The sequence below is a fragment of the Astatotilapia calliptera genome, chromosome 2 (genome assembly GCF_900246225.1).
Source record: "Astatotilapia calliptera chromosome 2, fAstCal1.2, whole genome shotgun sequence".
In the NCBI taxonomy this organism is placed as follows: Eukaryota; Metazoa; Chordata; class Actinopteri; order Cichliformes; family Cichlidae; genus Astatotilapia; species Astatotilapia calliptera.
In genome coordinates, this window is record NC_039303.1 from 36,174,345 (window position 1) to 36,198,178 (window position 23,834).

Sequence of the window (23,834 nt, forward strand, 5' to 3'; positions counted from 1 at the left end):
TTCACTGGATTCTGAATCAAGGCCATCTCCACTCTGCACCCTGTGATACACAGCCAAAATTACTGTATGGATTTCCAGAAAATTGATAGTAAACTTTGCACAATTTACTGTACTATACTCTATATATTCTCATCTTTGAGCTCAGATTACAGGAAAACTGTAAGAGGTGACACAGATATTTCACTGGATTATGACTCTGGGTGACCCCCACTCTGCACCCCGTGATCCACAGCAACAATTACTGTACGGATTTCTGATAAAATTAAATCCTATTCCATTACCAAACAAAATGAGTTCATTGAAGTATTTGCTTAATATGCTTATATATGTGTGTGTGTGTGTGTGTGTGTTAGTGTTCATCAGTTTGACACAAATAAATATGTCCATTTGAAGAAGATATTACACACCGGAGGCCTCAAGTATTGTCTGTGCAAATGTCCTTCGTGCCTGGGCCATCTCTTTTTTTGTCGTCAAAAATGTCATTTCTGGTTTATTTGGGAATGCTTCCATTACTACTTTGACCATCTGAAATAAAAAAAACCCCAAAAAATATATCAATTTTCTCAAAAACCGTACAGTAAATTTGGCTGTGGATGACAGTGTGAAGAGTGGGGGTCACCCAGAGTCATAATCCAGTGAAATATCTGCGTCACCTCTTACAGTTTTCCTGTAATCTGAGCTCAAAGATGTTAATATGTGGAGTACAGTAAAGCACAATGGGAAGATTTTGCTATGAATTTTCTCAAAAACCGTACAGTATATTTGGCTGTGGATCACAGGGTGCAGAGTGGGGGTCACCCAGAGTCATAATCCAGTGAGATATCTGTGTCACCTCTTATAGTTTTCCTGTAAGATGAGCTCAAAGATGAGAATATATAGAGTACAGTAGAGTAAATTGTGCAAACTTTACTATCAATTTTCTCAAAAACCGTACAGTAATTTTTGCTGTGGATGACAGTGTGAAGAGTGGGGGTCACCCAGAGTCATAATCCAGTGAAATATCTGTGTCACCTCTTACAGTTTTCCTGTAATCTGAGCTCAAAAATGAGAATATTAAGAGTACAGTAGAGTAAATTGGGTAAATTTTATTGTTAATTTTCTCTGAATCATACGGTAATTTGGGCTGTGGATCATAGGGGGGAAAGTGGAGATAAACCAAAACTGGGAGTGGATTGTGAAGTAACATAGTGTCAGGACAGAAAACACTTCGTTTCTAAGCCAGTCGGCACCTATACCGTAATATGCGTAAGAGTAGTGCAACCACATTTTAGGTGCGGCTGGCGGAGCGGCTAGCTTGACTGTGACTTCGTAAGTTTTTTTTTTTTTTTTTAAACTTTATTTATCACATTATAGACATACAGTCAAGTAAAACAGGGATCACATAAAAGATAACATTGTGGTAGTACAATGAGGAACAGAAAGAGTGACAAAGACAGTAAGACAAAAGTGAGTACAAAAAATAAAATAAATCAAGGGGAACATAAATAAACAAAAGTTTGCAAGAGCCAAAATCAAGTTAGCAGTTTCAATCGGTTACAGATGTTAACAGTCTTGAGAGCCTTCGTGTTTTTTGATGAGGAGATTGTCCTTATATATTGTGCAAGTTCCATTTTTAATACAAGAAGTTCAGGCTTTCTGCCGAGGACTTTGCTTTTGTGTATATGAAATTTTGCCAAAAATAAAACCAAATTTATAAAGAAGAAAGCATCATTGTCCTTGTCTTTAAAATTATAATAGCCAAAGATAACATCCTTATAGTACAGTTGAAGATTAGGGAGAACAGAGTCAGTAATAAACTTGTGGAAATCCTTCCAGAATTTACACGTAAATTTACACGACCAAAACAGATGAGAAACTGTTTCAGGTTGCTCTTGACAGAAGGTACAATTTACATTTATTTCAGCCATAAATTTGGACAAATATTGTTTGGTAGGGTAAAACCTATGAATCAACTTAAAGGAAATCTCTTTAATTTTGTTTGTCAAGAAAAACCTTTGTGGTAAAGTCCAAACTTTTTTCCATTCAATATCTGTTACAAAATTGGCCCAATAAAATATGGCTGATGGAACAGAGACCATTGCATCCTGAATGTGACTTTGTAAGTGAGGGCTCACTTGACCGTAGTTGTTACGAAAGTCTACGTGTACAGGATGACGATGCTTGTCACACAAACGTGCTCTGTGATTGGCTGAACTACTTCCCGTTTCCCGTCGTGCACACACACGTGAAGGTCAGCAATAAAGCCATTAAGCATTTACAGTTTGCAAAATATTACTAGTACGACCTCTTTATAAGCAAGTATGGACAGCCAGGGAGCGACAGCTGACCCTCAGCTTCAGCAGTTCATCGAAATCGAGTCTCAGAAACAACGATTTCAGCAGCTGGTGCATCAAATGACGGAGGTCTGCTGGGTAAGATGAGCGTTACGCTACCAGCTCAGCTCTGCCATTTGCTATGTGTATAAATATATCTGGTTTTTTTGACTGATGGCTGGTGTGTCTTATATTATACACAATTTTAGGCTTCCGTTTTTACTGGCCGTGGACAGAAAACTATATTAAAAATTGATTTTAGCCGTTTACAAACACCGGGTCGCACCGCTTTTCTTAGGCGACCCTTACCGCTATGTCAAAGCAGGGATTCAGTAATAAAGTGTTAGAGACACTATACTATTCACTATACCCCGGCTTGGTATAGCTGGCGCTTTAGATAAGGAGTATCGGAGTGAAGCGAGGTGGACGGACATGTAGTATTTTAATGTTCATGTCAAAGCGGGCAAAAGGCAGACGTGTGAGGTCACGAAGGACCGCCTAAGAATTTCCTGAATAACTGGTTTAAAAACACTTTTGGCTTCGACTTCGAGTGTCTGAGCAACACGTCCGAATCGTGGAGTGCCGCACTGCGTGCTGAGGTCACAGCTGGGGCACATCACGCGCTGACGTAAAGTTGGTACTTTGTAACAGGAACTCTGGCGCTGTATCCAATCTTGCCGTTACATTTCCTTTTAATCGTGTCTCTGTTTCCAGGAGAAGTGTATGGATAAACCCGGGCCGAAGCTGGACTCGAGGACGGAAGCGTGCTTTGTTAACTGCGTGGAGCGATTCATCGACACCAGCCAGTTCATCTTAAACAGACTGGAACAGACTCAGAGGAGCCGGGGGTCGTTCTCAGAGACCATGTCAGACTAAAAACTGTCTCTCAGAGCGCTAACGAGGCACACGGGCACTGCTCTGAGAGGGACCGTACCTCTGACCCTGCTGTCTGTACAGTACCTTGAAGAACTGTCCAGCCAATGGGGGGAAAAGGAATCTAAAGTGTTACCTTTTCATACAAGTGCCTGAAAGTAACATCGAGCATGGACTCCTGTAGTTTTTTTTATTTGTCTTCTGCTGGCATCTGAGTGTTGAGAAAAAAACAAACAAAGCCACAAACCTAAACTCTGTTTTTGTCAAGTCACAGAGCTCAAGCTTTAAAACTGAGTCTGAATGTGAAAACTCACAAAATGTGCAAAAACACACTAAGCTGGCCTGCTGGGGGGTTTACTTGCAGCAAGAGGACTTAACTACATGCTGGTGTAATGAAAGGAACTAAAGATGTCTTGACAGAAGAGGCATGATCAGCAGCCGAGGCTGAACATATGCAATAAATAAATTTAACAAAAAGAAAAACCAAACAATATTGTCCATCTTTTGGAAGAGTGCAGTGACATGATGTTGTAAATGTGTTTTAATCGGCATTATCAAACATCCAAAACACAGTTAACGCAGCAATTTGTTACAGCTTGCACACATTAGGTAGACATTTATACAAGTAGACAGCATTCTTTGGTGTGGTTTGTGTGTAATACTGAGGTAATTCAGTAACTGACATCATCGACTCAGAGCAAATTAAGACTTTAACACTGACTGCATTTAAATAAGCTCACACATTTTTAAGCATGATGAAAGCTAAAGGTGCAAAACTTTGGTTATAGTTTTCAGTAACAGAAGGCACAATCTGGCTTGTGAAGGCTACTTTTTAACTCAATATGTTGGAAAAAAAAAAAACCCAAATGTACACACCAGTATGATGTGGACAACTAATTTTAAATAAAATCCAGTGTACTGATAGCATTACTCTCATTTTAAAGCCTCCTCTCCCATCCTCCTCGCTTTTTTGTAAGATAGATTGTAAAGCTGTGATATGCATTAAAGTTTTAGAATGACTTTGTAGTGATAATAACAATACTGGCCCTCTTTAAGGTGCTCTCTGGTGTATACCCCACCCTCCATTTGTGGCTCCTTCTCTGGGAAGATTCATCTCGTCTTGTGCTTGCAAGTCATAGCTGGGAAGAGCCAAGTATGGCTGTTGGCCCCATGGAAAGCCCTGAGGACCTTTCCTCAGATAAAGTGGGAGGGAATCCCAGGTAAATGTAATGTCTTTAAAGGCATGGAGGAGAAAAATTCCCAAAATGATGGTCAAGAACCCACTGATTGTTCCCACTATTCCATCTATGTTCATTCTTAACCATTCCTTGAAGAGGATGGCCGAGCAGGCCATGACAGACGTGGTGAAGAAGACGTAATAAATGGGAGTCACTAGTGATGTGTTAAAAATGTCAAGGGCTTTGTTCAGGTAGTTGATTTGAAGGCTGACACAGATTACCAGGCAGATGATTAAGGCCCAGAACAAAGGTTCCTTCAGCACCGCTGTCCCGGCAAACAGCTCCTTAATGCCAATGCCCAGGCCCTTGACACAAGACACAGAGAGCGAGCCAATCACAGAGCAGATCAGGATGTAGACCAGCACATTCTTCTGTCCAAAACGCGGAGCCACAGCACAGATAAGAATCAGACTGCTTCCCACAACGCACACAGCAAACACAATGAAACCTAACGGGAGCATTCAAGAATGAGTTAGTAACCTGAAAAAAATCAAACATCCAGCTCCTTTCAGGGATTCAGCTTCCACAGTGTTGTTAATCAGATCACAGCAAAGCAGGTCTGGTCATACCTGGATCCAGGAGCTTCTCAGACATGGCACTGAGGGAAGCCACCTCTTCTTCCTGCGGTGCATGGATAACCATGACTGTGGAGCCCAAGACGCAAAGCAAACAACCAATCTTCCCATGCACATTCAACCTCTCGTTCAGAAAGTAAGAGGACAGCACGGCACTGGAGATGAAAAACATACACAGCAGAGGCAGCATTGGCACAAATGGTACTGTTCCATATTTAGAAGGGTATTTCTTTCATAGTGGAAAAAAGTGAAAGCAACAGCTTTTAGCAAATATATAGATATTTCAAACCATAGTAAATATACTGTATTTATTGGGGATCATTTTCAATCTCAGATGCATTTCCAACATGCATCCTTCATTAATAATACTAGTATACAACATAATACATTAAACCTTTAAAACGTTTACCTGACAAGTACACTCAATGCTCCTAGTGGAGTCACAAGTGTGGCTGGTGCAAATGCATATGCGGCAAAGTTGGCAGCCTCTCCAGCTCCCACTGCAACACAGCAAAGATCGTCATTAGCATGCAGATATATTCATATCTGGTGCAGCTGCTTAGGTTAAATATTTTCTTCCAAACCCACATGTGCAAATGTGCTCTTTGAAGGAATGTGTACTTGGAATATTTGGTGTGGGTGCAGTGCTTACTGCCACGTCACCAGCAAAAAAAAAAAAAAAACAACCCACAAATGCCTTGTTTTGTTTTAAGAAAACAAAGAAGACAGTGTTTCTAGGAAGAATCCTGACCTTGTTGCCCGTTTACAGGGCAGGATTAAATCTGCCAAAGATTCACTTACTTGAAATTAATCCTGCCCACCACAGCCATTCTTTCAGGTAAGCATGGCCCCCTTGACCTGTTAGTTGCACAAAGAGAAACTGCAGTAGATTTCACAATAACAGCTGCAGATTTCGCCCTCAAAACCATCATTGTTGGTACATTTATGAACAACCAGGTTAATGTTACTAATCATAAGTTACACAATGTACTGCGGTAGCTTGAATGTGCACAGCCCTTCCGATACCCGCTGTAGTATATTTTTATTATTCAGGTACACCTGTCTTCTTTTGCACTACAACATATAGCTGTAGTTTTCCACAACTTATCTCGATTTTATTTATGCAGTTCAAAACAGCCAACATCTCAAGGACCTTACGGATTATGATTAACTCATAAAACATGATATAAAGTTCTCAGTTACAAAGCCCGAGGTTTTATAAAGTAGTTTAAATCAATTCCATATCAAAAAGCTAAACTGCTGTTTATATAATAATAATAATACAGTAATAAGACATTAATAGAAATGCCTATGTATTTATGGAAGAACTATAGTCCATGAGTCATTTTGAGTCATTTTGTCAAAAGCAAAATATTACATATTTACTGCTTCTTAAATGTAAGCATTTAATGCTTCTCTATGTCTTGAAGCTTTATTATACATATTAACTCCTGGTTAACTAGTAAATCCCTAAAAAGTAAATCCATTCTTTGTTTAAAAAACATACATAAATAAATCTAATTTCATTTGTAATAAGGGATAAATCTTTACTGTACCAGATGGGTGTGTCTTTTAGTAAACTCTTGTAAAACAGGGTTAAATACCACTGGCATACTGTGACTAGCAGCTTTGGTGCTACAGTGCAGTGGTTTCTGCATACCTAGGTGTCAGAATCACATAGGAGAAGTCACAAGGAAATCTCTTACATTTTTTTCTCAAATTAATATGCCACGTTTTCTCATAGTTGTGCTTTTTAGATGAGCTGACTTGTTTATTGTCACAGAAAAGTCCAATATTCTGTCATTTTCCCTCTAAAATGTCAGACTTCGATGCAATGATTAAATTTTTAGTCTTACGTGATAGTTAAGCGAGTAAGAGTCTCAAAGTATGTGAATGCAACACAGCTGCATGACAACTAAGCTCCCTCCATCTTACTGTTGATAATGAAAGCTGGATCATTTCCATCATGACAATTGCAATAACAATTCAGCTTTAAGGGTTACTTTATCGTGTTGTTGTTGTTGTTGATACAACTACGTGTTCTAAAAATCTCTTCGCGCGCTCGCATAAACTTCGCTACAGTTGAGTTTTGTTGTATCACCTGCTCGCATGGACCCCTTGCTGGCCAATCGGAGCAGGCCTTTCTTCTTCAAGATGAAACTTGAGCCGATAAAAACACTGGAGCTCACAGCTAGTGAGAGGCCAATGTAGAAGTCCAACCGCGTCACCTCCATCTGAAACAGCGGATAATGCAGTTAAACATGTTCCGGGTGTAAAAATGGTCGACCTACTTCAAACACGAAACTTTCCAGGCATCGAGCGCCGGAAAGCTCATGTTTAAAGAAGTCACATGACAGGCTGACCGTACCGCGACGAACTGAAACTACCCATTAAAACGACCGTAAAAGCGGAGCAATATGAAAGTACGTACCGCTCTGATTTGCTTGTAGTTTGTTTTAGTGCAATTCAGCTTTAGCCGGTCGGCTAACGTCACATTTTGTGAAATGTTTTACCTCCGTCGTCACATTAAAGCTATTCGTCACATTCATTGCGGACCGCGGGAGGAGAAGCAGCTGATTGGCTGGTCGTCACCAAGCAACTTCCTTGTGATCGTCTTGGAAACGGTTATCTGCTACCGGTCAAACAAACAGCTGCTCGCCATGTTTTCATACGGGATTACAGATTAAATTATTTTCGTGATATTTAGTTATAATGGCTGTTTTCCTTAATAACATCAACAAAGTACTGGAAAGAAAGTCGTAGAAGAAATAACAGAGAAAGGTGTTAGAATATGATACTGATAAAACAGTAAAGGGTCAGTCTACAGTTGCAGGACATTTTCTGTATGAAATACGACAACATGTTTGTTGTGTAAAACACACTTCTACTAAGATAAAATGTACCTAGTTGTTTAAAACGTGGTTCCAAAATATTATTTAAAACACAGACAAATTGCATTTTTCTCTTGTCCCTACTTGCTGATAATGACATGTCTTATACACTATAGGATTTTAAATGAGTTTTACATTAACTTGATTGTTTTGAATTCGTTAACATATCTATAATTGTTCAACCTTTTTTAAACCTTTTCTAAACATCAGGATAGTTAAAAAAAAAAAGTATATATCCACAGCAAGTTCCCACAAAATATGTGCAGCCTTGTTACCGAAACCTATTTAGCCTCAAAAAGGAAGAGACAAAACAATGAGGTGGCATGATAAAGAAGAAGTGACATGATCAAGTCCCGTGCTAACACCAATGGTAGACCAAAGGTCAGTCCCTTTGACATATTTTGTATTTGTCCAAGCTTTTCTGACTAAAGTATGTCACTCTAACCATTACAAGTCCCTGTTACCCATATTATCAAAAGAAGACAAATGAATTTCACAGTTTCATTCTTTTATTAACTACGTTCATCCCTGACTTCCACAGTACATTACATTCCACATTACATTATCTACAAATAAAGCAAATATAGCTATTCGACCCTGTTGCCTTGTCCTACACTGTTTTTAACACTGTTACTATATAATTTTTATTAAAAATAAACACATTTTTTATTAGCTCACAAGGGTTGGATCTACTACCTTTGTAATAGTAACTATTATAAAGTTCAGCAAGGTAGATTTAGAAAGTTGCTTAAATGAATCAATCTTAGCTATTAGTATTAGTATATTAGTATTCCACGTAAAGGCAACCATCATCACCTTTTTAAAATCTAAACTTTTACAATTTTATAATCTACATTTTCTGGTTCTGGAGAATTGGAAAATATTTTTGTAAGTTTAATATGTAAACTTAAAAAAATATTATACATTACTTAAATAATGCTGACAGTTGATAACATCAGGCAATATCAATATTTAATAATATTTACAGTATTATTAAGTAGATATACAGTTGTGGTCAGGAGTTTACTTGTCATGGGCATGAATGTGATGGTAATTTTTGATGATTTCTTTGAAAAATTTCCATGGTAGATTAAATTATATGGAACACATGTTCACTGACTTTACAAAGCAATAAAAAATTGGATTTATTTTGGATTTTCTCTAATCCACACTGGGACAAAAGTATATATACAGAGTCAAACATATACACAGGACCACTTAAATCTTTTCAGAAGTGGTGCTGAACGTTCTAAAATATCTTTTAACTTGACAAAGCCAAGGCATACTAACTTCTCGTTAGTAATAATGATTGACAATTGGAAGTTTCTTTTTGCCAGCAAAAATGATTTGTTTGACACCGCTCACTGGACTCACCAATACAAAATAATTCGTATTTCGACGAAGCTATCAGTGGATACAGTAAATCCACCAAATCCAGAAAATTTGGCCAATCATCAGGAAATCAGGCGGGGAAAGCAGTGCTCCACCACTGCTGACTTCGACTAAGGGCATAGACAAGCAGTAGAAGGAATACTTTGTGAACCTCTTTAATCCTACTGACACGTCTTCTGTAGAGGAAGCGGGGTTACTGGAAAGGAGAGTTTGTCCATTAGTTGAACCCCAGATTCGGGAAGAGCAATGTTGTTTTCTTGCGCTGGTGGAGCGCTGGACCATCTATTTATCCTGTTGAGGATAACTGAGTGTGCATGGGAGTTTGCCAACCAGTCTGCATGTGTTTTGTGACTTCAAAGTCTGAGGCCATGGTCTTCAGCCAGAACAGGTGGAGTGCTCACTCTGGAGTGGGGACATGTTTCTGGAGGAATTCAAGTATCCCAGGATCTGGTTTGAGTGAGGAAAGGGGGGAACAAGTTATTCAGATGTGTCACTACTTTGCCAAGGTTTGGAAGAAGATTCGAACAATCACAGTTTTGTTTGAACTGTGCTCCAATAATAATCACATCAACAATGTGCATTTTATTAAGCACATTGTTGTATTAATATATGCAACAACTCAACAACTTAATTGTGATGAGTGGATTAAAAAAAAAACCAAATCCTTTGTATTTACCTCACTGAAACCATGTGCCTGTGCACATGTCAACTTCCTAGTCTGTTTTTTGTCAATAAATTCAAAGTTTAAAAAAAACGTCCCACTGAAATCGATGTAGTTTTTTTTTTTTTTACCGTAAATATTTTGCTTTTTGTATAGTTTCTTTTTTTAATATGTGTTAGAATATCAGCGGTAACACTAAATTAAAGAGAAAAATAAGGAAAAATAAGAAAGAAATAGGGGGAAAATACACCTTGTAATCTGATTGGTGGTTGATAGTCAATGCGCAACATACAGCGTTTTCATTGGACAAATTATTGTTATTCGTAGAAACCGGAAGAAGCCTCAACCTTCACAGGCAATGAAACACATGGATTCCAGGGTTACATTGAACTGAATTTGCCGGTTTTACGCTAACACTCTACACTACGTGGATTCAGTATCGTGTTTTGGTCTTCATGTGGACGTCGCTTGGTATCCAACTATGAGGTTCCCCTTTCTGTTTGCTACCAGAGGATGTAGAGCGGTTTACAGACTCCATCAAAAGCAGTTTTTATCACCGGTTCCACCTCTCTGGGAACATCGGAGCAGCGCTGCTTTGAGCACTCAGCTATGCAAAGATGACAGAAGTTACTATATAACTACTCCCATCTTCTATGTCAACGCTTCACCTCATTTAGGACACCTTTACTCAGCTGTCTTAGCAGACTGCTTACACAGGTACAAACTACTGCAGGGATTTAACTCAAAGTTTGCAACAGGTAAATCTTCCATTTACGCTAAGTGTTCGTTTTTCATGTTACTTTAATTAATGGGTGTCTATAGGTATTAAGGTCTTTGTTATACACCATTTTAAGCCTTACACTGAACAGATCAGGGCAAACGAGAAAATGGTATAACAGAGAAGAAAAGACTAAGATGTTGACATAAAACTCTTCTGTGATCACCTTATAATTTTGACATTTTGAAACTGTTGAAAAAGTAAATTAGTTCGTTTTCTGTTTTATATGATTGTGAGTGGAATGCATTTTAATTTTAACCATTATTATTGCTCAGTTGACTTTTTGCTTTTGATGATGCTCTTGTTATGTTTGTCATACATTCAGGCACTGATGAACATGGCTTGAAAATCCAACAAGCTGCTGAAGCTGCAGGAAAAGATCCCCTGACCTTCTGCACGGGTGTGTCCAAGCAGTTCAGACATCTCTTCAGTAGCTGCAACATATCGTACACAGACTACATAAGAACCACCGAGCAGAGACACCGTGAGGCTGTGGAGCATTTCTGGTCGGTGCTGTGGAACAAAGGGCTCATCTACAAGGGGAGTTACGAAGGCTGGTACTCCACGCAAGATGAAAGCTTTCTTATGCCCTCTCAAGTCGGTGATGCTTTGGACTCATTAGGGAAGGAGATCAAAGTGTCGCTGGAGAGTGGACACAAGGTAATTTCAATCAAACCGTGCAAACAACTTTTTCCTTTTGTCTCTTGAGGAGCTTTAAGAAGTCTAGGAAAAATACGCTAACTTGAGCCTCTAATCTTTAGTGTGTGACATTTGCTGAGTACGTGGAGCCTAACAATGGGTTCGATTTTACCACAGACTATTTACTGCATGTAGTTCCTGTCTGTGCTCTACTGCCCTGCCAAATAAACACTGAAAATGCTTCCCAAACGAATTGTGAAATGGAGATTTTTATCCGTTTTCCCCTTTTCAGTGTTTATATGAAGCTATTTTAACTTCATTAACAAAGTTTCAAAAACAGATTATCTCGCCACTGTTTTGCAGGTGGAGTGGATGAAAGAGGAGAACTATATGTTTCGCTTGTCTGCGTTTCAATCTCAGCTGCTTGACTGGCTCAGAGGAAATCCTCAGGCTGTACAGCCTGAGCGTTTTCACCAGGCCGTACTTAAGTGGTTGCAGGAAGACCTTCCTGACCTCTCGGTGTCCCGTCAGAGAAGCCGTCTTCAGTGGGGGATCCCAGTCCCCGGAGATGATGAACAGACTATCTACGTATGGCTAGATGCTCTGGTGAACTACCTCACAGTAGCAGGATATCCAGATAAACACAACCAATGGTGGCATGTGGCCCGCCATGTTATAGGAAAGGACATCCTAAAATTTCACGCCATCTACTGGCCAGCTTTTCTCCTAGGAGCTGGACTGCCACTGCCACAGGTGATTCATGTGCACTCCCACTGGACAGTAGGAGGAAAGAAGATGTCTAAAAGTTTGGGAAATGTGGTCGATCCTCTTGAACGCTCACAAATGTTTACAGCTGATGGTATGAGATACTTTCTCCTGCGTCAGGGTGTTCCTGACTCGGACTGTGATTACACAGATGACAAAGTTGCCAAGCTGCTCAACGCAGAGCTCGCAGACTCTCTGGGTGGTTTGCTTAACCGCTGCACGGCACCAGCTCTCAACCCAGCTCAGGTCTACCCCTCTTTCTGTCCTCAGTCCTTCCCCAGAGCACACGGAGGCAGAGCTGTGCATGAAGACTACCACATGTTGGATGCTATACAGAAACTCCCAGCTGTGGTGGAAAAGCACTATGAGGCTATGCATATATACAAAGCTCTGGAGGCCATCAGTGCCTGTGTGAGGCTCACTAACGGGTTTGTCCAGCGCCACACACCCTGGAAACTGGATAGGAAAAACAATGAAGACCAGCGCTGGGTAGACACCCTCATTCATATCTCTCTTGAGTGTCTGAGGATATATGGCACACTTCTCCAGCCAATTGTACCAGAGACTTCTAACAAATTGCTGTCACGACTTGGGGTGCAACCGCACGAGAGGAGCTGGGCAGGTCTGAACTTCCTGGCGAGGTACCAAGGAATGGACTGTCCTTTTGAAGGAAGAGCACTAGGATCTGACAGCGGAGTGCTTTTCAGTCGCTTGGAACCTCATAATGCCGATAAACAAAAACCTAAGAAAACAAAAAAGTCTGCAAATTTGAAATGAGGATGGTGTGGGTTTGTTTTTTAATGTAATCTCAAAAGTAAGTTTCACAGTGTGAGAGTTGTCACACATGCATTGCAACCATGAACCTTTTCCTCAGTGGTGGGTGTGAGAACACAAAGATCTAACTCAGTCACACTGCACATTAGGCCAGCTTTCATCTAAAACCTCGTTAGGATAAGGGTTTATATCTGATTGCGCTTGCATCAAAGTACCTAAGTGCATTCACTGCTATCTGCACACTTTATACTGCAGCACATTTCCAGTAGTGAGAATATATCTGAAGTCATTTCTTGTTGAGTGCTACATGTGAGAAAGGACATCAGTCTCATTCGGATTCCAAAAATCGACAGTTCCTGTCTGAAAACAGCTGAAGCCTTTGTTTTAATATCATCACTCTAAACCGAATGGAGCCATGATTCAACATCTTTTTATTCTACTGTTGGATGTCATACTGTCTGGATTGAAACTCTATTCTAAACACTGTTAAGCTGAAATGAAAACACCTGTATAGTTACACGTGTATACAGGGCCTTTACACCTTGCTGTTTGTATTTCTCTGTGTTGAAATTTTTTTTTGAAAACTCCAAGATTAGTTGTACTGAAAAAAAACATAATTAAATACTACATATTTCATAGCTGCCCAGTCTCTGAACAGTTGTTAGTCAAAGTGTCCTTCCACTCTTTTTACTAATCACTATGGTCGCAAGCTGAGGAAACACACCAACTTTACCAGTATGCCTTCCCCCTCTCTCCCAATATTAAACACACAGACGTGAATAATGAACTGATGCCTCAGTCCCATTTAGCTGGTTCACTTTCACAGTCCTTGTAATAAGAACACCGTTTTATTTACTCATTATTGGAACACTTTTACAAAACAGTCATTTACGGTGGTATTTACATCAGTTTGATACATTTTATGCACTCGTTGTCATTTTCCTTCTCCCAGAGCTTGAAAAAGAGCAGCGAAAGATAAAAACTTTCACTACCCGGTTTTAAAAGAGGCAGCTAACACAAGTACCAGACATTAAAAACTGACATGATTTTTAATGAGAAATACACGAAACTGAGAAAAATTGTACAAATTGAAAAAAAAATTGCATTATTCTTATAATTTGTGGTAATTTTTTTCTTTACATAGGCTCCATCATTAAGCATTACGTGTTTACTTCAGATAAGGATCACTCCATTGATATTCTATAATTACACAAGTGACACAAGATCATCTCTGATTGTGGTCAATATTGGATTTCGTTAATCTGTTTGGTGGTCCTTTGTGCCTTCAAGTCATCCCTCCTAACTACCTTCATGGGACAGGACACATGTATTCCCCCAATCCACAGAGCAGGGCCTCCACTCTGCCCACCACTATGAACAAACATTATCAGTAATAAGAGTTGGTGCCCTGTGATGGTTGTGTACCTGGAAAACAGAGGGGAAAGGTTTACAAATGTGGAACAATGAACACGCATTAGAAATGTGAGAAGATGCCACTGAAGAGGTTTCTGACTTACTTGATAGTTGCTGTTGCAGCTGTCTGACCAGCGCTGCGGTCTGCTGTTGCTGCTGAGTCTGCTGCATTCCCTGTCGTGGGAACTAAAAGAGAGAGAGGGTACTTAAAACTATTTTTGCACCTTTATCCAAATTAACTCATTTTAAATAAACTCAAGCTGGATTTCCAACTTGGAAGTCAGAGCAGCCCTACTAACCCAGGGTTAATGCAAGATGACAATAGTCCACAGAAACCTTAGTAAAACTGGCCAGTCTCTCTCCTTTAACCTTGATTTATTTAAAAAGCAGCCATTTAGCAGCAACTGAATATTTGGGGTGCCTGAATGCTCAAGTGGGCTGGTAAATGATCACAAACTGATCGGCCACTCGATAATGTTCACGCTGGTCTTCGGTAGGGAGTTCTTCACCAGGAATGACGTATGTTTTGGATTGCTATCATCCTGTAAGACAAAGTGATGACCCAGACCCGGTTTTGCTGCTGGCTCTAGTTTCATCTCATCTGACCAAAGGATGCACTTCCAGTATGCATGGTCCCTCTCCAGGTTGTCCTTAGCACACTTCAGTCTGGCTTTAAAGTGTCTCTTCTGCAGAAGTGGAGTTTTTCAGTGCAGGATCCTAGTGACTGTCGAGTTGGCTAACAAATTCACTAGTGTCTTGGCAGTTGTTCTGGGGTCTTTAAACACATCTCTCATCGGTTTTCTCTCCAGAAACATTTCGCTTCCTACCTCTGCCAGCCGCCTTCTGTGCTGTGTGGCTCTCTTAGAATTTCCTGATGATACTTTTCACTCCAGTTCTTGGCACTTGGAAATGCAGTGATAACTTTGTATAGCCATTTCCTGCTTTGTGAGTAGGGCTGTGCAATATGACCAAAATCTCATATTCCGATATAAGAATTCTATCGTCCGATAACGATGTAAATCACAAAAATGTAACATTTTCTGTAATTTCTGTGAATCTCGGGCAGCTCGACTTGCGTGAAGTGTTTCCAGCTGCGCGTCGTGTAGCTGGAGTTTTAACCGATGCATGAAACGATACATTTTTAGACATAAGTTGTAACGGCGCCGTTTTCTTTGTGAGTATTTATTACACGGCGTGCTGCGGGGAGAAGCCTGTTCTAACGTTTGAGTCTAAGGTTTATTTTTTAGCACCTGACGGCTCTTTTTTACTTCTCATCCGTAAATAATCTGCTCTTTCACGTGATTCAGTTTATTTTGAAAAGTCTCAACAGGATCTTGAGCTTTATTGTGAAAGGTTTATGTGGAACATAAACAAGCGGACACGTGATGGTGTTACTGTCGTTGTTGCTAACGACAACACATAAAAACAGGCGCTTGTCCGTCCGTAGTGTGGTTTTATTAAATATAAGAGAAAGAGAGAACTTTGAGAAATGAATACAGCCACTACAGTGACCATCGAAACCATGAAAAAATATTGTTGTAAACAGTTTATTTTGCGACACCACGAAACAAACGATAGCGTAAAATGAAAGGACAGATGTTTTTATATCGTCATCCGATATATATTGTTATATCGAACAGGCCTATTTGTGAGTGTCAACAATTCTTTTTCTCAAGTCTAAAATGATTAGTCTTATTCTTGGCATTTATCTTCAGTGAGGCTAAAACCCTTGCAGAAGTTGTTACACTGAGTGTAAATTGGTAGATTGGTTTTAACTTGATTTTACATGTTTTGATCATTACTAAGCTAAAACATGTCATTACATGTCAGTCATTTGTGCTATTGCTCAATAAAAAGGTCCGTTTTTCAGGCAGTTAATTATATTGACTTGTATTTTTCCTGGATTAATTTCTGTCATTGTGTTCAAATCACTAATTTAAGCTTTCTAAACTATTATTACTAAATATTAAACTAAATTACTAAACTATTATGTTTAGAAATTTTCAACTCTTGTGAATTATTTTTTGTGATAACTGAACACAGACTTTAAATAATTATTTAGCAGCATAACAACAACTCTTAATCCTTTAGTTTATCTCGCCACATCCAAAACATATTTAAATACAGATGACGTTTCCACGAAAACTTCCCAGCACCTGCCACCTGTCCAGTCGTGATGAATAAATCCTGCGAATGCCTGGAGTACTAAAAGCCACTAAAATCACCTGGACTCCTACCATGGGTTGCTGCGGTGGCAGCGGCTGCATGCTCAGGCCCTGGTTCTGTGCCTGGCCCGGTGGAGGCACAGCCGTCACCTGTGGCTGTTGCTGCTGTGGAACCTGCTGTTGAGGAGGAACCTGCTGTGGTTGGACCTGCTGCTGCTGCTGTTGCTGCTGCTGTTGCTGCTGCTGCTGCTGCTGTTGCTGTTGATGTTGTTGTGCCTGCTTTGGTTGGGGAAACATAACACAGAAAAAGCTTGTAAATTTCAATAATGCACCACAACAGCTGAAAGAACAGCAAGGGCCTCTTGCATACTGGATTTAATCTCAAAAGATGCAGATTTAAACAAGTTAACATGTCCAAATGGTGTTTCCCCCCTAATATGGTAGAAGACAAAGCTAGGGAACCAATCCTATCAATCTGAGATAAGACTAATTTTGTTGGGAACAACTTTTATTCAGCATAGGAGGAAACATTTAGCTGTGACGTGTTTAAAAGTAAAGTTAACGTTATTCAATACCACTACACTTCTAACACAGTAGTGATGTGCTGTTAGAACTTTAATCTATGCTAGAAGAGGAACTTTCTCTGCTTTTACAGGCCATGCCTTTTAAGCACAGCCTTCCATCAACCTGTTTTTAGTTCTTAAGGCTGCATCAGGCAACTTTTTTTCTGTTTTAAGAAAACCCAAGCCATGGCCAAGATGTGACTAACTTCATATAAGTGACATACCCTCATCGCTGCATGTTGTCTGAGGTACTGCTGCTGCTGCACTAATTGTTGCTGCTGTTCTGTTAATATCTGATTGGGCCTGGACAAGCCTGGATGGACACCTTGTCCCATTTGCCCGAGATGGGATGGCATGATAGGATTCTGCTGGAGTTGCTGGTGGGGAAACCTGATATGTACAAGCCAATAAGAAAAATTAGCATATGCAACAATACAGCAAGCATAACAAGGACAAAAAGACACAAAGACTTCTAAGTGCTAATAATTATCAAACTAGCAGATTTACTTGCAACATAATACTGACCTCTGTGTGTTCTGCATACTCTGTGGGTAGCCTGTGGGCTGTGGGGCCTGCTGGAGAAGATACCCACTTGACCTCTGTTGCCTTAGAGGTTCCACTACAGCAGGGTTGGCTCCAGGATGTGCGCCTGGGAAATTTTGGTTGCCATAGGAATGAGGTACTATACTACCACTTTGAGATGGATGCTGCTGCATTCCCATGTGTGATCCGTATGTGGTATAGCCCTGTGGTATAGCACAAATAAAAACAATGTTGATAATTCAAGCCAAGCAAGGAGGAGACAACTGCAGACAAAACCAGGAAAGACCACAGGCAAAATATAGGACAGATTTCAAAAACGGTCTGTGGTCTATGGTATCATGTTTGATACAACCTTGTGTTAAATGTGACAAAAAAAAAACAAAAAAAAAAAACACCACTTACCTGGGATTGCATTGAAGTATATTGTTGGTTTGGTGGCATTTGTCTAATCTGCCCTAATGCATTTGGATTTTGATGCTGAAAACACAAAAATTGAATTACTCATTTTTCTCTACTACAAAAACAATCAAGGATCAGAATTTAAGCAGCAGTTAAACACAAACTACGTCTGTTTAAGTTTACTAAATAGTGCTAAGGTGGCACAACTATTCTCAAGGAGTAAGTATTGCTTGACATGTCAGAGGTACAGACTCACCAGTCTGACCTGTAGTTGGTGTCGCAGATTCGGGCCTTGTGGCATGGTAGCATGGGGCTTAAAGGTCATTTGGTACTGTTTGTCTGGTCCCATGATGCCAGGCATGCTTCCCGGCATGCCTGGCATCATGCCTGGATAACTAGGCCGAGCGGGCATCATTTTGCTAATTTGGCTGCGGTTTGGTTGTCTGTATGGAACATCTAAACCTGGACCTCCTGTGGAGAAACAAATAAAACACAAGTCTCAATCCCAGATGTTCCAGCTGTGGCAATTCCTCTTGGGTGCTACAGCAGCATAAGTCATAATGATGAGAGTATCCTGCAGTTACTATCTGACCTGTAATCTGACCTGGAGGTAGAGGCTGGCTCTGTGTGTACACGTTCTGTGGATTATAGGGCATGGTCCTGGGATATGTGGGGTTCTGCATCAACTCTGGTGCCATACTTGTATATGCAGGACCTGGTGTTCGGTTATAGTCCTAGTCACAGAGGATAAAGTATTTATTTAAGTTTGGAAATCAATGTTTCAAATATAATGATCTCTCATATTTAATAGCAAAAACATCAATTGGCAGGATAACAGACCTCTGTTTTGTTAGAAGGAGTTTTCTTTTTCTTGGACTTGGACTTTTTGTTGGACTCTGGTGGCACAGTGGCTACATTCTTCTCCGTCTTCACCACCTCTATCATCTTCTCTGGTTCCTGTGAGACAGGTGTCAGGGGTTCCTCCTCTTCAGGGGGTAGGGGAAGAGGCTCCAGGTAATAGCTACGTGGTTTGGGCTTCAGGTGGGTGTGATAAAGGAGGAATCGCTGCTGCTCCTCAAATTTAGTCACCTTACGGTCCACACGTACTGTACCAAACCAGCCCCAGGAGAGAGGGGCGGAGTGTTTCAGACCCTCAAAAACATCCCACGGAGAAATCTTTTGTTTAGTAGATACTTGAAGACCCTGATAGATCAGAGACAAATTAAACTTACTAAACTCTTGCTAAATTCAAAATCATCAAGTTAGCATCAGTTCGTTGCAGATTTATCTGGTTTTCCTGTGACCTTAACTTGTATTTATCTTTACAAGCTGCAGTATTTGCATCTTTAGTTGTCTTCAACATACTTCTCTACCCCTCTTTCAAAATATAAAAACTGTGTACATCTAATTTTTTAAGCCTAATGTACAGGATGTATATTGACAAATAAAAAGAAAGTGTTTACCTCCTTCTCAAAGCCAGCTATCTTGTTGCCCTTAGTGTCTATCAGCGAACCCTGAGGTTCACAGGTTATGACATCGCGGGTTTGCTTGGGCAGCGGCAGAAGCTGGCGAACCTTTTCCAAACTTTCTGACTGCCGATCTCCAAGTTCTTTCTGTGGACACAAAACAGATGGAGTGAGTGTTAATAAAACTTAACTTTACATGGGCAAAATGCAGTTCTTCTCATTTAATGTCTACATGAGCAAAGCCATTACTTTGGCTGCCTTCACATGCAAAATGATCAATAACCAAGATAGTTACAGCTAGAATTAACCATGACCTTTAGTCTTCAAAGTAAACAAGCCTTTTGCACTTAAGGTGAAAAAGCAATTGTTTCACTTTTGTCACTCTGAACAATGTGGTCAGTCTCATTTTTAACTTGAACTCAAGTGGTTATTTTTATAGACGGCGCTCACCCTTTAATCTGGCGAGTTCGCTACTTAATACACCTTTACTACTTATAAGGAAAGCAGGAAGTCGCTGTTACATACGCAGTAACTTCTAAAGCAGATCATGCATTAACATTTTTCTTTTGACACTGAATTTATTTATTTTGGTATTTATTTACTAATTGTATTAAGTAATTTAATAATCATGTAATAGTAACTTAATATTACTGATCATTTAGCAGTAAATACAAGTTTAAAAAGGAATAAATACGTGCATTTAAAAACAGTTTAACGAGTTAATACAATTAAATGGAAAATTAAATGACATGGTTAATATATTTCATGCAATACTTATTCAGAGAGTGACTTTTTTTATCCTTCATAATAAGGACCACAGTTGAGCATTACATAACATCACACATGGAAAGTATTATACACAGTAACAAAATCTTGCATAAGTGAGGAAACTGTGCTCATCCTACCCTGAGCTTCTTAACCAGGTTCATGTAGGCTCTCTTGTTTTCCTCCATGCTGCCCTGAGAGATGCTGGACATGTCAGCAGCCAGTGTGCCATTAATCAGCACACTCAACATGTCCAGCACTGTTGTGAAGAGCTCGCTGTTGGACAGAAGCAGAGTTAGTCAGTTAGATAAAGTCAGTGCCCAGTAGGAACACTCAAGATTTTCAAACTATAGTTTATTAGACTGTTTATTCAAAGATTCACGAGTGACATTAGATGGTACTCCACAGTTTCTTGCAAAGCAAAATACGACTGTAACTGTTAAAAATGCAGGTCAAGTGCTAGCAGCTGGAGAATCCAGCTCATGGTGTCCAATTCAAGAAATAATGTGCCAATATTTCAATAGAAGTTACTTTGAAGCAAACACTTACTTATTGGACTGCATGTCCACTGTGCCACTGCTGATGATGTCAAGGAGTAGTACCGCCCACTCCGTGGTCTGTTGCGTGCTGCGCTGCACTGTATCAAACATGCCACCGACCTGATGGGAGAAGAAGAAAAACAGGTGATTTTAAATAGTGCTCACATGAAAGATGTTCTTGCTTGCATTTCTTTTATTGGTCTCAGCTTTTTTCCACGATAAACGCTGGGTCATTCCAGCTTTCAACAAACCAAATCTACTAAGATTTGATTTGTTTCCACATGACTGCTTCATAATCCATATATTAAATGAAGCCATGCAAAATTTTACCCTGCAACCAACTATGTGCCCTCACAGCACATAGCAGCCGGTCAAAATTTCACTCTTTTAAAATTTGGACATTTTTTTTTAAATTACTTTAACTTCAAATATAAATGTTTCAGAGCTGAAAAACAAATTTATGCTCTGCTAAAAACATCAGCAAAATCCATTTTACACCCACTCAAATGTAAAGCCAAAAATCACATTTTTCTTCAGCACCATCTTCTCTAAAACAATACATCATAGTTTCAAATGTGAAACTTGTGTGCTAGTGTCCACCAATTTAATGCAAATGATGTAGAGATACAAAGTAGCACTGATACACAACATCTCTGTTTCCTCATAATAAACTGAAGGATGCATCCTATGATTGGACGGGTGGCTGTGGCTACAGACGTAGATAATCAAAAGGTTGTTGGTTCGATCCCTGGCTGCTCCAGTGGATTGCATGCCAAAGATTTCAGATACCGAATGCTAGTTGCTCTCAATGACTTTGCAAGGGTGTGAATTAGGGGTGGGTTTTGCTTTTTGATTTATTCTAGTTTGGATAACGTGATATCGATTCATTAAAATTCTGAATCGATTTTTTTAATAGAAATTTTTTTGGCCGAAATGCCAGAATCTCAGGCTAAACCTCACAAAATTTCTACAACCACCAAACAGCTAAAACAGTCAATGAGAGCAGGAACACGGACTCTGCACAAAGACATAAACACAAAGCGCCGACGCATCAGAATCAGTGAGATGTGACTTTCTCACCCGACGGCACGGACACGGTCGGGGCTGAAAGCCGACAGCTCGCTGATTCCGATGTTTCGGCGGGTCGCGCTTTGTGTTCACGCCCTTTTTGCGGTGATTATGAAGCTGAAGGTTTTATCTCTCTCCAAACAATACTGTTTACAGCAAAATACAGCAAAAGAAGATCCAAACTACGCTTCACATAAACATCGTCGTGATTTCACTCTTAGTTTTGCTGCTTTGCTTCCACCAGGATAAAAATCACACTTCATGCACAGCTCTCTCTCTCTCTCTCTCTGTACTTCAAGAACAGTTTCCTGTCTAAAAACCCGTTTTCTGCATTATTCGCTTGCTTGTTACGCACAAGTCTACCGTTGTTTACAGCGCTGTCGGACGCTGTTTTTTTCCCTTTTACTTCTGAAACGAAAGCCTCATTTCTGCCGTTCAATACTGAACAAATGTAAACTTTTTAAAATTATGCAAAATTGCAAAACGCTCAGCTGTGTCTGTAATAAAACCTCTGTAACTTTGCTCTGCTTCACTTCAGCAGCATCAGGTAATGTTCATATGTTGATTAATGGTTTTCTTTCGTTTTTGATCGACTGCAGAATATTTTCATAAAATCCCAGGAGAATCACCTCCACGTTTTTGTTTTATCCTCAGCTACTTTGACACAAAGGCATCTGCTGTGACGCTTATACACCTTTGATCAAGTCTTGCAAGTGTCAGCGTTCGTTTTATAGATATAAAAATATGGAAATGTACTGATGCATGATCTGAATTGTAATATTTCTGACTGTCTGAGGCAAAATTTCCACGATTCAAATCGCATCGAATCGAAGATCAAATCGATTCGGGACTTTGTGCATCAGAAACGAATCGATTCTAGAAATCAGTGACGATACCCAGCCCTAGTGTGAATGTTAGGTACTTCTCCCCACAAAGATTATAAAACAATGTGGATTTTTTTTGCCTTCTTTGTAATTTGATTTAATTCATGCAATTCTTTCTTTCTTTTAAACCAGCTGTCTCTTCTTTAAAAACGCTTACAAGATTCAGTCGTAGCTTCAGTGCCTCATGCATCATTTGCTTTGCCTTGCAGTCATCTTGGTACTGGTCTTCTCTCCAGTTGGTGACAATCTGCTGCACTTGGCTGTAAAGGGAGGTGAGGAGACCCTCCCTCTGTTCATCCTGCCCTTTTAAGCAGGTCAAGACCAAAGACAGGAACGGCTGCTGGCTCAGCAGAGACATACTGTGAAAGGAAAACAAATTTCACTTGATGAAAAAGGAATCATTGTCCAGAAGTGGGCAGACTGAGTTTTTGGAGATTTCATAACATGTGTAAGTGCTACAAAATGAAAAATGTCCTTCCTGCCAAACATTTCTTTCTGAGATTCCAGATCAAAGAAATCTAACTGGTTTAACGACAAAGAAATGTTAGTTTGCCACATACCTTTTCTGTTTCTGCCTGTCCCTCTCCTTACGTGAAGAAGAGCCAAGGTGCTGCCCTTTCTCCAGCTCCTCTCCTGCCGCCTTTAGCACATGGCCCTGGACTGACGTGGGCAGCTTGGCTATCAACGGAGCCACCAGCCAAACACCCGATCGCTCTGATGAGCTGCAGATAAGAAATATTACACGTCAGCATCGCTGTATTCAAACCCAAATGCAATGGCTATGATTTTTTCCTTATAAATAAATGTCCAGACACAACAAAAAAACAAACAAATTTTAACAAGACCCGAGGAGAGACGCACCTTAAAATAGGCTTCATTTTGCTTGTGGTACTGTTGTTATTAGATGCAGAGCCTCCTTGGGCTGCTGCCCCGTTCCCTGAGGGGTTACTGGAGTTCATCTCAGCTGATTTCTGGAACACCTCTATAGTGGCCTTGGCTATGTTCTCCAAGAGAGAGTAGAGTTCCTAAAGGAAAACAGATAAGAAATAATCTGATATGTCTGATAACAGAAATCCCACGATTATGTTGTTTTCTTTTCTTTTTTTAAAAACCCCCCAAAACAAGCAGATA

The 23,834-nt window shown here is 40.0% G+C and overlaps 4 protein-coding genes across 9 annotated transcripts in view; 2 read left to right on the top strand and 2 right to left on the bottom strand.

The window, feature by feature from the left end:
* Positions 1 to 2,153: 2,153 nt before the first annotated feature.
* On the top strand, positions 2,154 to 3,252 carry timm8a (translocase of inner mitochondrial membrane 8 homolog A (yeast)). The gene is made up of 2 exons (XM_026146319.1): positions 2,154 to 2,411; positions 3,027 to 3,252. The coding sequence occupies exons 1-2, from the start codon at positions 2,301 to 2,303 to the stop codon at positions 3,186 to 3,188; spliced, it is 273 nt and encodes a 90-aa protein (XP_026002104.1). The 5' UTR covers positions 2,154 to 2,300; the 3' UTR covers positions 3,189 to 3,252.
* A 435-nt stretch (positions 3,253 to 3,687) lies between these two features.
* Positions 3,688 to 7,933, bottom strand: LOC113008690 (magnesium transporter NIPA2). Its single transcript, XM_026146310.1, has 6 exons — positions 7,430 to 7,933; positions 7,100 to 7,232; positions 5,800 to 5,856; positions 5,408 to 5,498; positions 4,993 to 5,153; positions 3,688 to 4,871 (listed from the first exon to the last, which is right to left on the bottom strand). The coding sequence occupies exons 2-6, from the start codon at positions 7,230 to 7,232 to the stop codon at positions 4,237 to 4,239; spliced, it is 1,077 nt and encodes a 358-aa protein (XP_026002095.1). The 5' UTR covers positions 7,430 to 7,933; the 3' UTR covers positions 3,688 to 4,236.
* A 2,306-nt stretch (positions 7,934 to 10,239) lies between these two features.
* Positions 10,240 to 13,640, top strand: mars2 (methionyl-tRNA synthetase 2, mitochondrial). Its single transcript, XM_026146393.1, has 3 exons — positions 10,240 to 10,700; positions 11,046 to 11,380; positions 11,723 to 13,640. Exons 1-3 carry the CDS (start codon positions 10,424 to 10,426, stop codon positions 12,899 to 12,901), a joined length of 1,791 nt encoding a protein of 596 aa, XP_026002178.1. The 5' UTR covers positions 10,240 to 10,423; the 3' UTR covers positions 12,902 to 13,640.
* A 90-nt stretch (positions 13,641 to 13,730) lies between these two features.
* The window catches only part of med12 (mediator complex subunit 12), a 33,161-nt gene continuing 23,057 nt past the window's right edge, over positions 13,731 to 23,834 (bottom strand). Inside the window, exons 29-43 of one of the 6 annotated variants that reach the window (XM_026146379.1) lie at positions 23,565 to 23,728; positions 23,264 to 23,425; positions 22,861 to 23,062; positions 20,762 to 20,871; positions 20,353 to 20,488; positions 19,445 to 19,594; positions 18,822 to 19,184; positions 18,586 to 18,715; positions 18,238 to 18,452; positions 17,985 to 18,059; positions 17,565 to 17,785; positions 17,264 to 17,429; positions 16,549 to 16,755; positions 14,416 to 14,497; positions 13,731 to 14,323 (exon numbers count right to left, since the gene is read on the bottom strand). In XM_026146379.1, coding sequence (XP_026002164.1) covers positions 14,286 to 14,323; positions 14,416 to 14,497; positions 16,549 to 16,755; positions 17,264 to 17,429; positions 17,565 to 17,785; positions 17,985 to 18,059; positions 18,238 to 18,452; positions 18,586 to 18,715; positions 18,822 to 19,184; positions 19,445 to 19,594; positions 20,353 to 20,488; positions 20,762 to 20,871; positions 22,861 to 23,062; positions 23,264 to 23,425; positions 23,565 to 23,728 — 2,421 coding nt within the window. In that variant the 3' untranslated portion in view covers positions 13,731 to 14,285. Of the gene's footprint in view, positions 14,324 to 14,415; positions 14,498 to 16,536; positions 16,756 to 17,263; positions 17,430 to 17,564; positions 17,786 to 17,984; positions 18,060 to 18,237; positions 18,453 to 18,573; positions 18,716 to 18,821; positions 19,185 to 19,444; positions 19,595 to 20,352; positions 20,489 to 20,761; positions 20,872 to 22,860; positions 23,063 to 23,263; positions 23,426 to 23,564; positions 23,729 to 23,834 lie in introns of all 6 variants that reach the window. The other 5 variants (XM_026146371.1, XM_026146353.1, XM_026146343.1 and 2 more) reach the window with 5 other exon arrangements.

Excerpts from the sequence above, each read along its gene's own strand:
- timm8a (XM_026146319.1), top strand. The coding sequence starts at position 2,301 with ATGGACAGCCAGGGAGCGACAGCTGACCCTCAGCTTCAGCAGTTCATC. Across the intron at positions 2,412-3,026 it reads AAATGACGGAGGTCTGCTGG|GAGAAGTGTATGGATAAACC; the intron begins GTAAGATGAGCG and ends CTCTGTTTCCAG.
- LOC113008690 (XM_026146310.1), bottom strand. The coding sequence starts at position 7,232 with ATGGAGGTGACGCGGTTGGACTTCTACATTGGCCTCTCACTAGCTGTG. Across the intron at positions 5,857-7,099 it reads CAAGGGGTCCATGCGAGCAG|GTCAAGGGGGCCATGCTTAC; the intron begins GTGATACAACAA and ends TGCAACTAACAG. Across the intron at positions 4,872-4,992 it reads TGAGAAGCTCCTGGATCCAG|GTTTCATTGTGTTTGCTGTG; the intron begins GTATGACCAGAC and ends TGCTCCCGTTAG.
- mars2 (XM_026146393.1), top strand. The coding sequence starts at position 10,424 with ATGAGGTTCCCCTTTCTGTTTGCTACCAGAGGATGTAGAGCGGTTTAC. Across the intron at positions 10,701-11,045 it reads TAACTCAAAGTTTGCAACAG|GCACTGATGAACATGGCTTG; the intron begins GTAAATCTTCCA and ends TCATACATTCAG. Across the intron at positions 11,381-11,722 it reads CGCTGGAGAGTGGACACAAG|GTGGAGTGGATGAAAGAGGA; the intron begins GTAATTTCAATC and ends ACTGTTTTGCAG.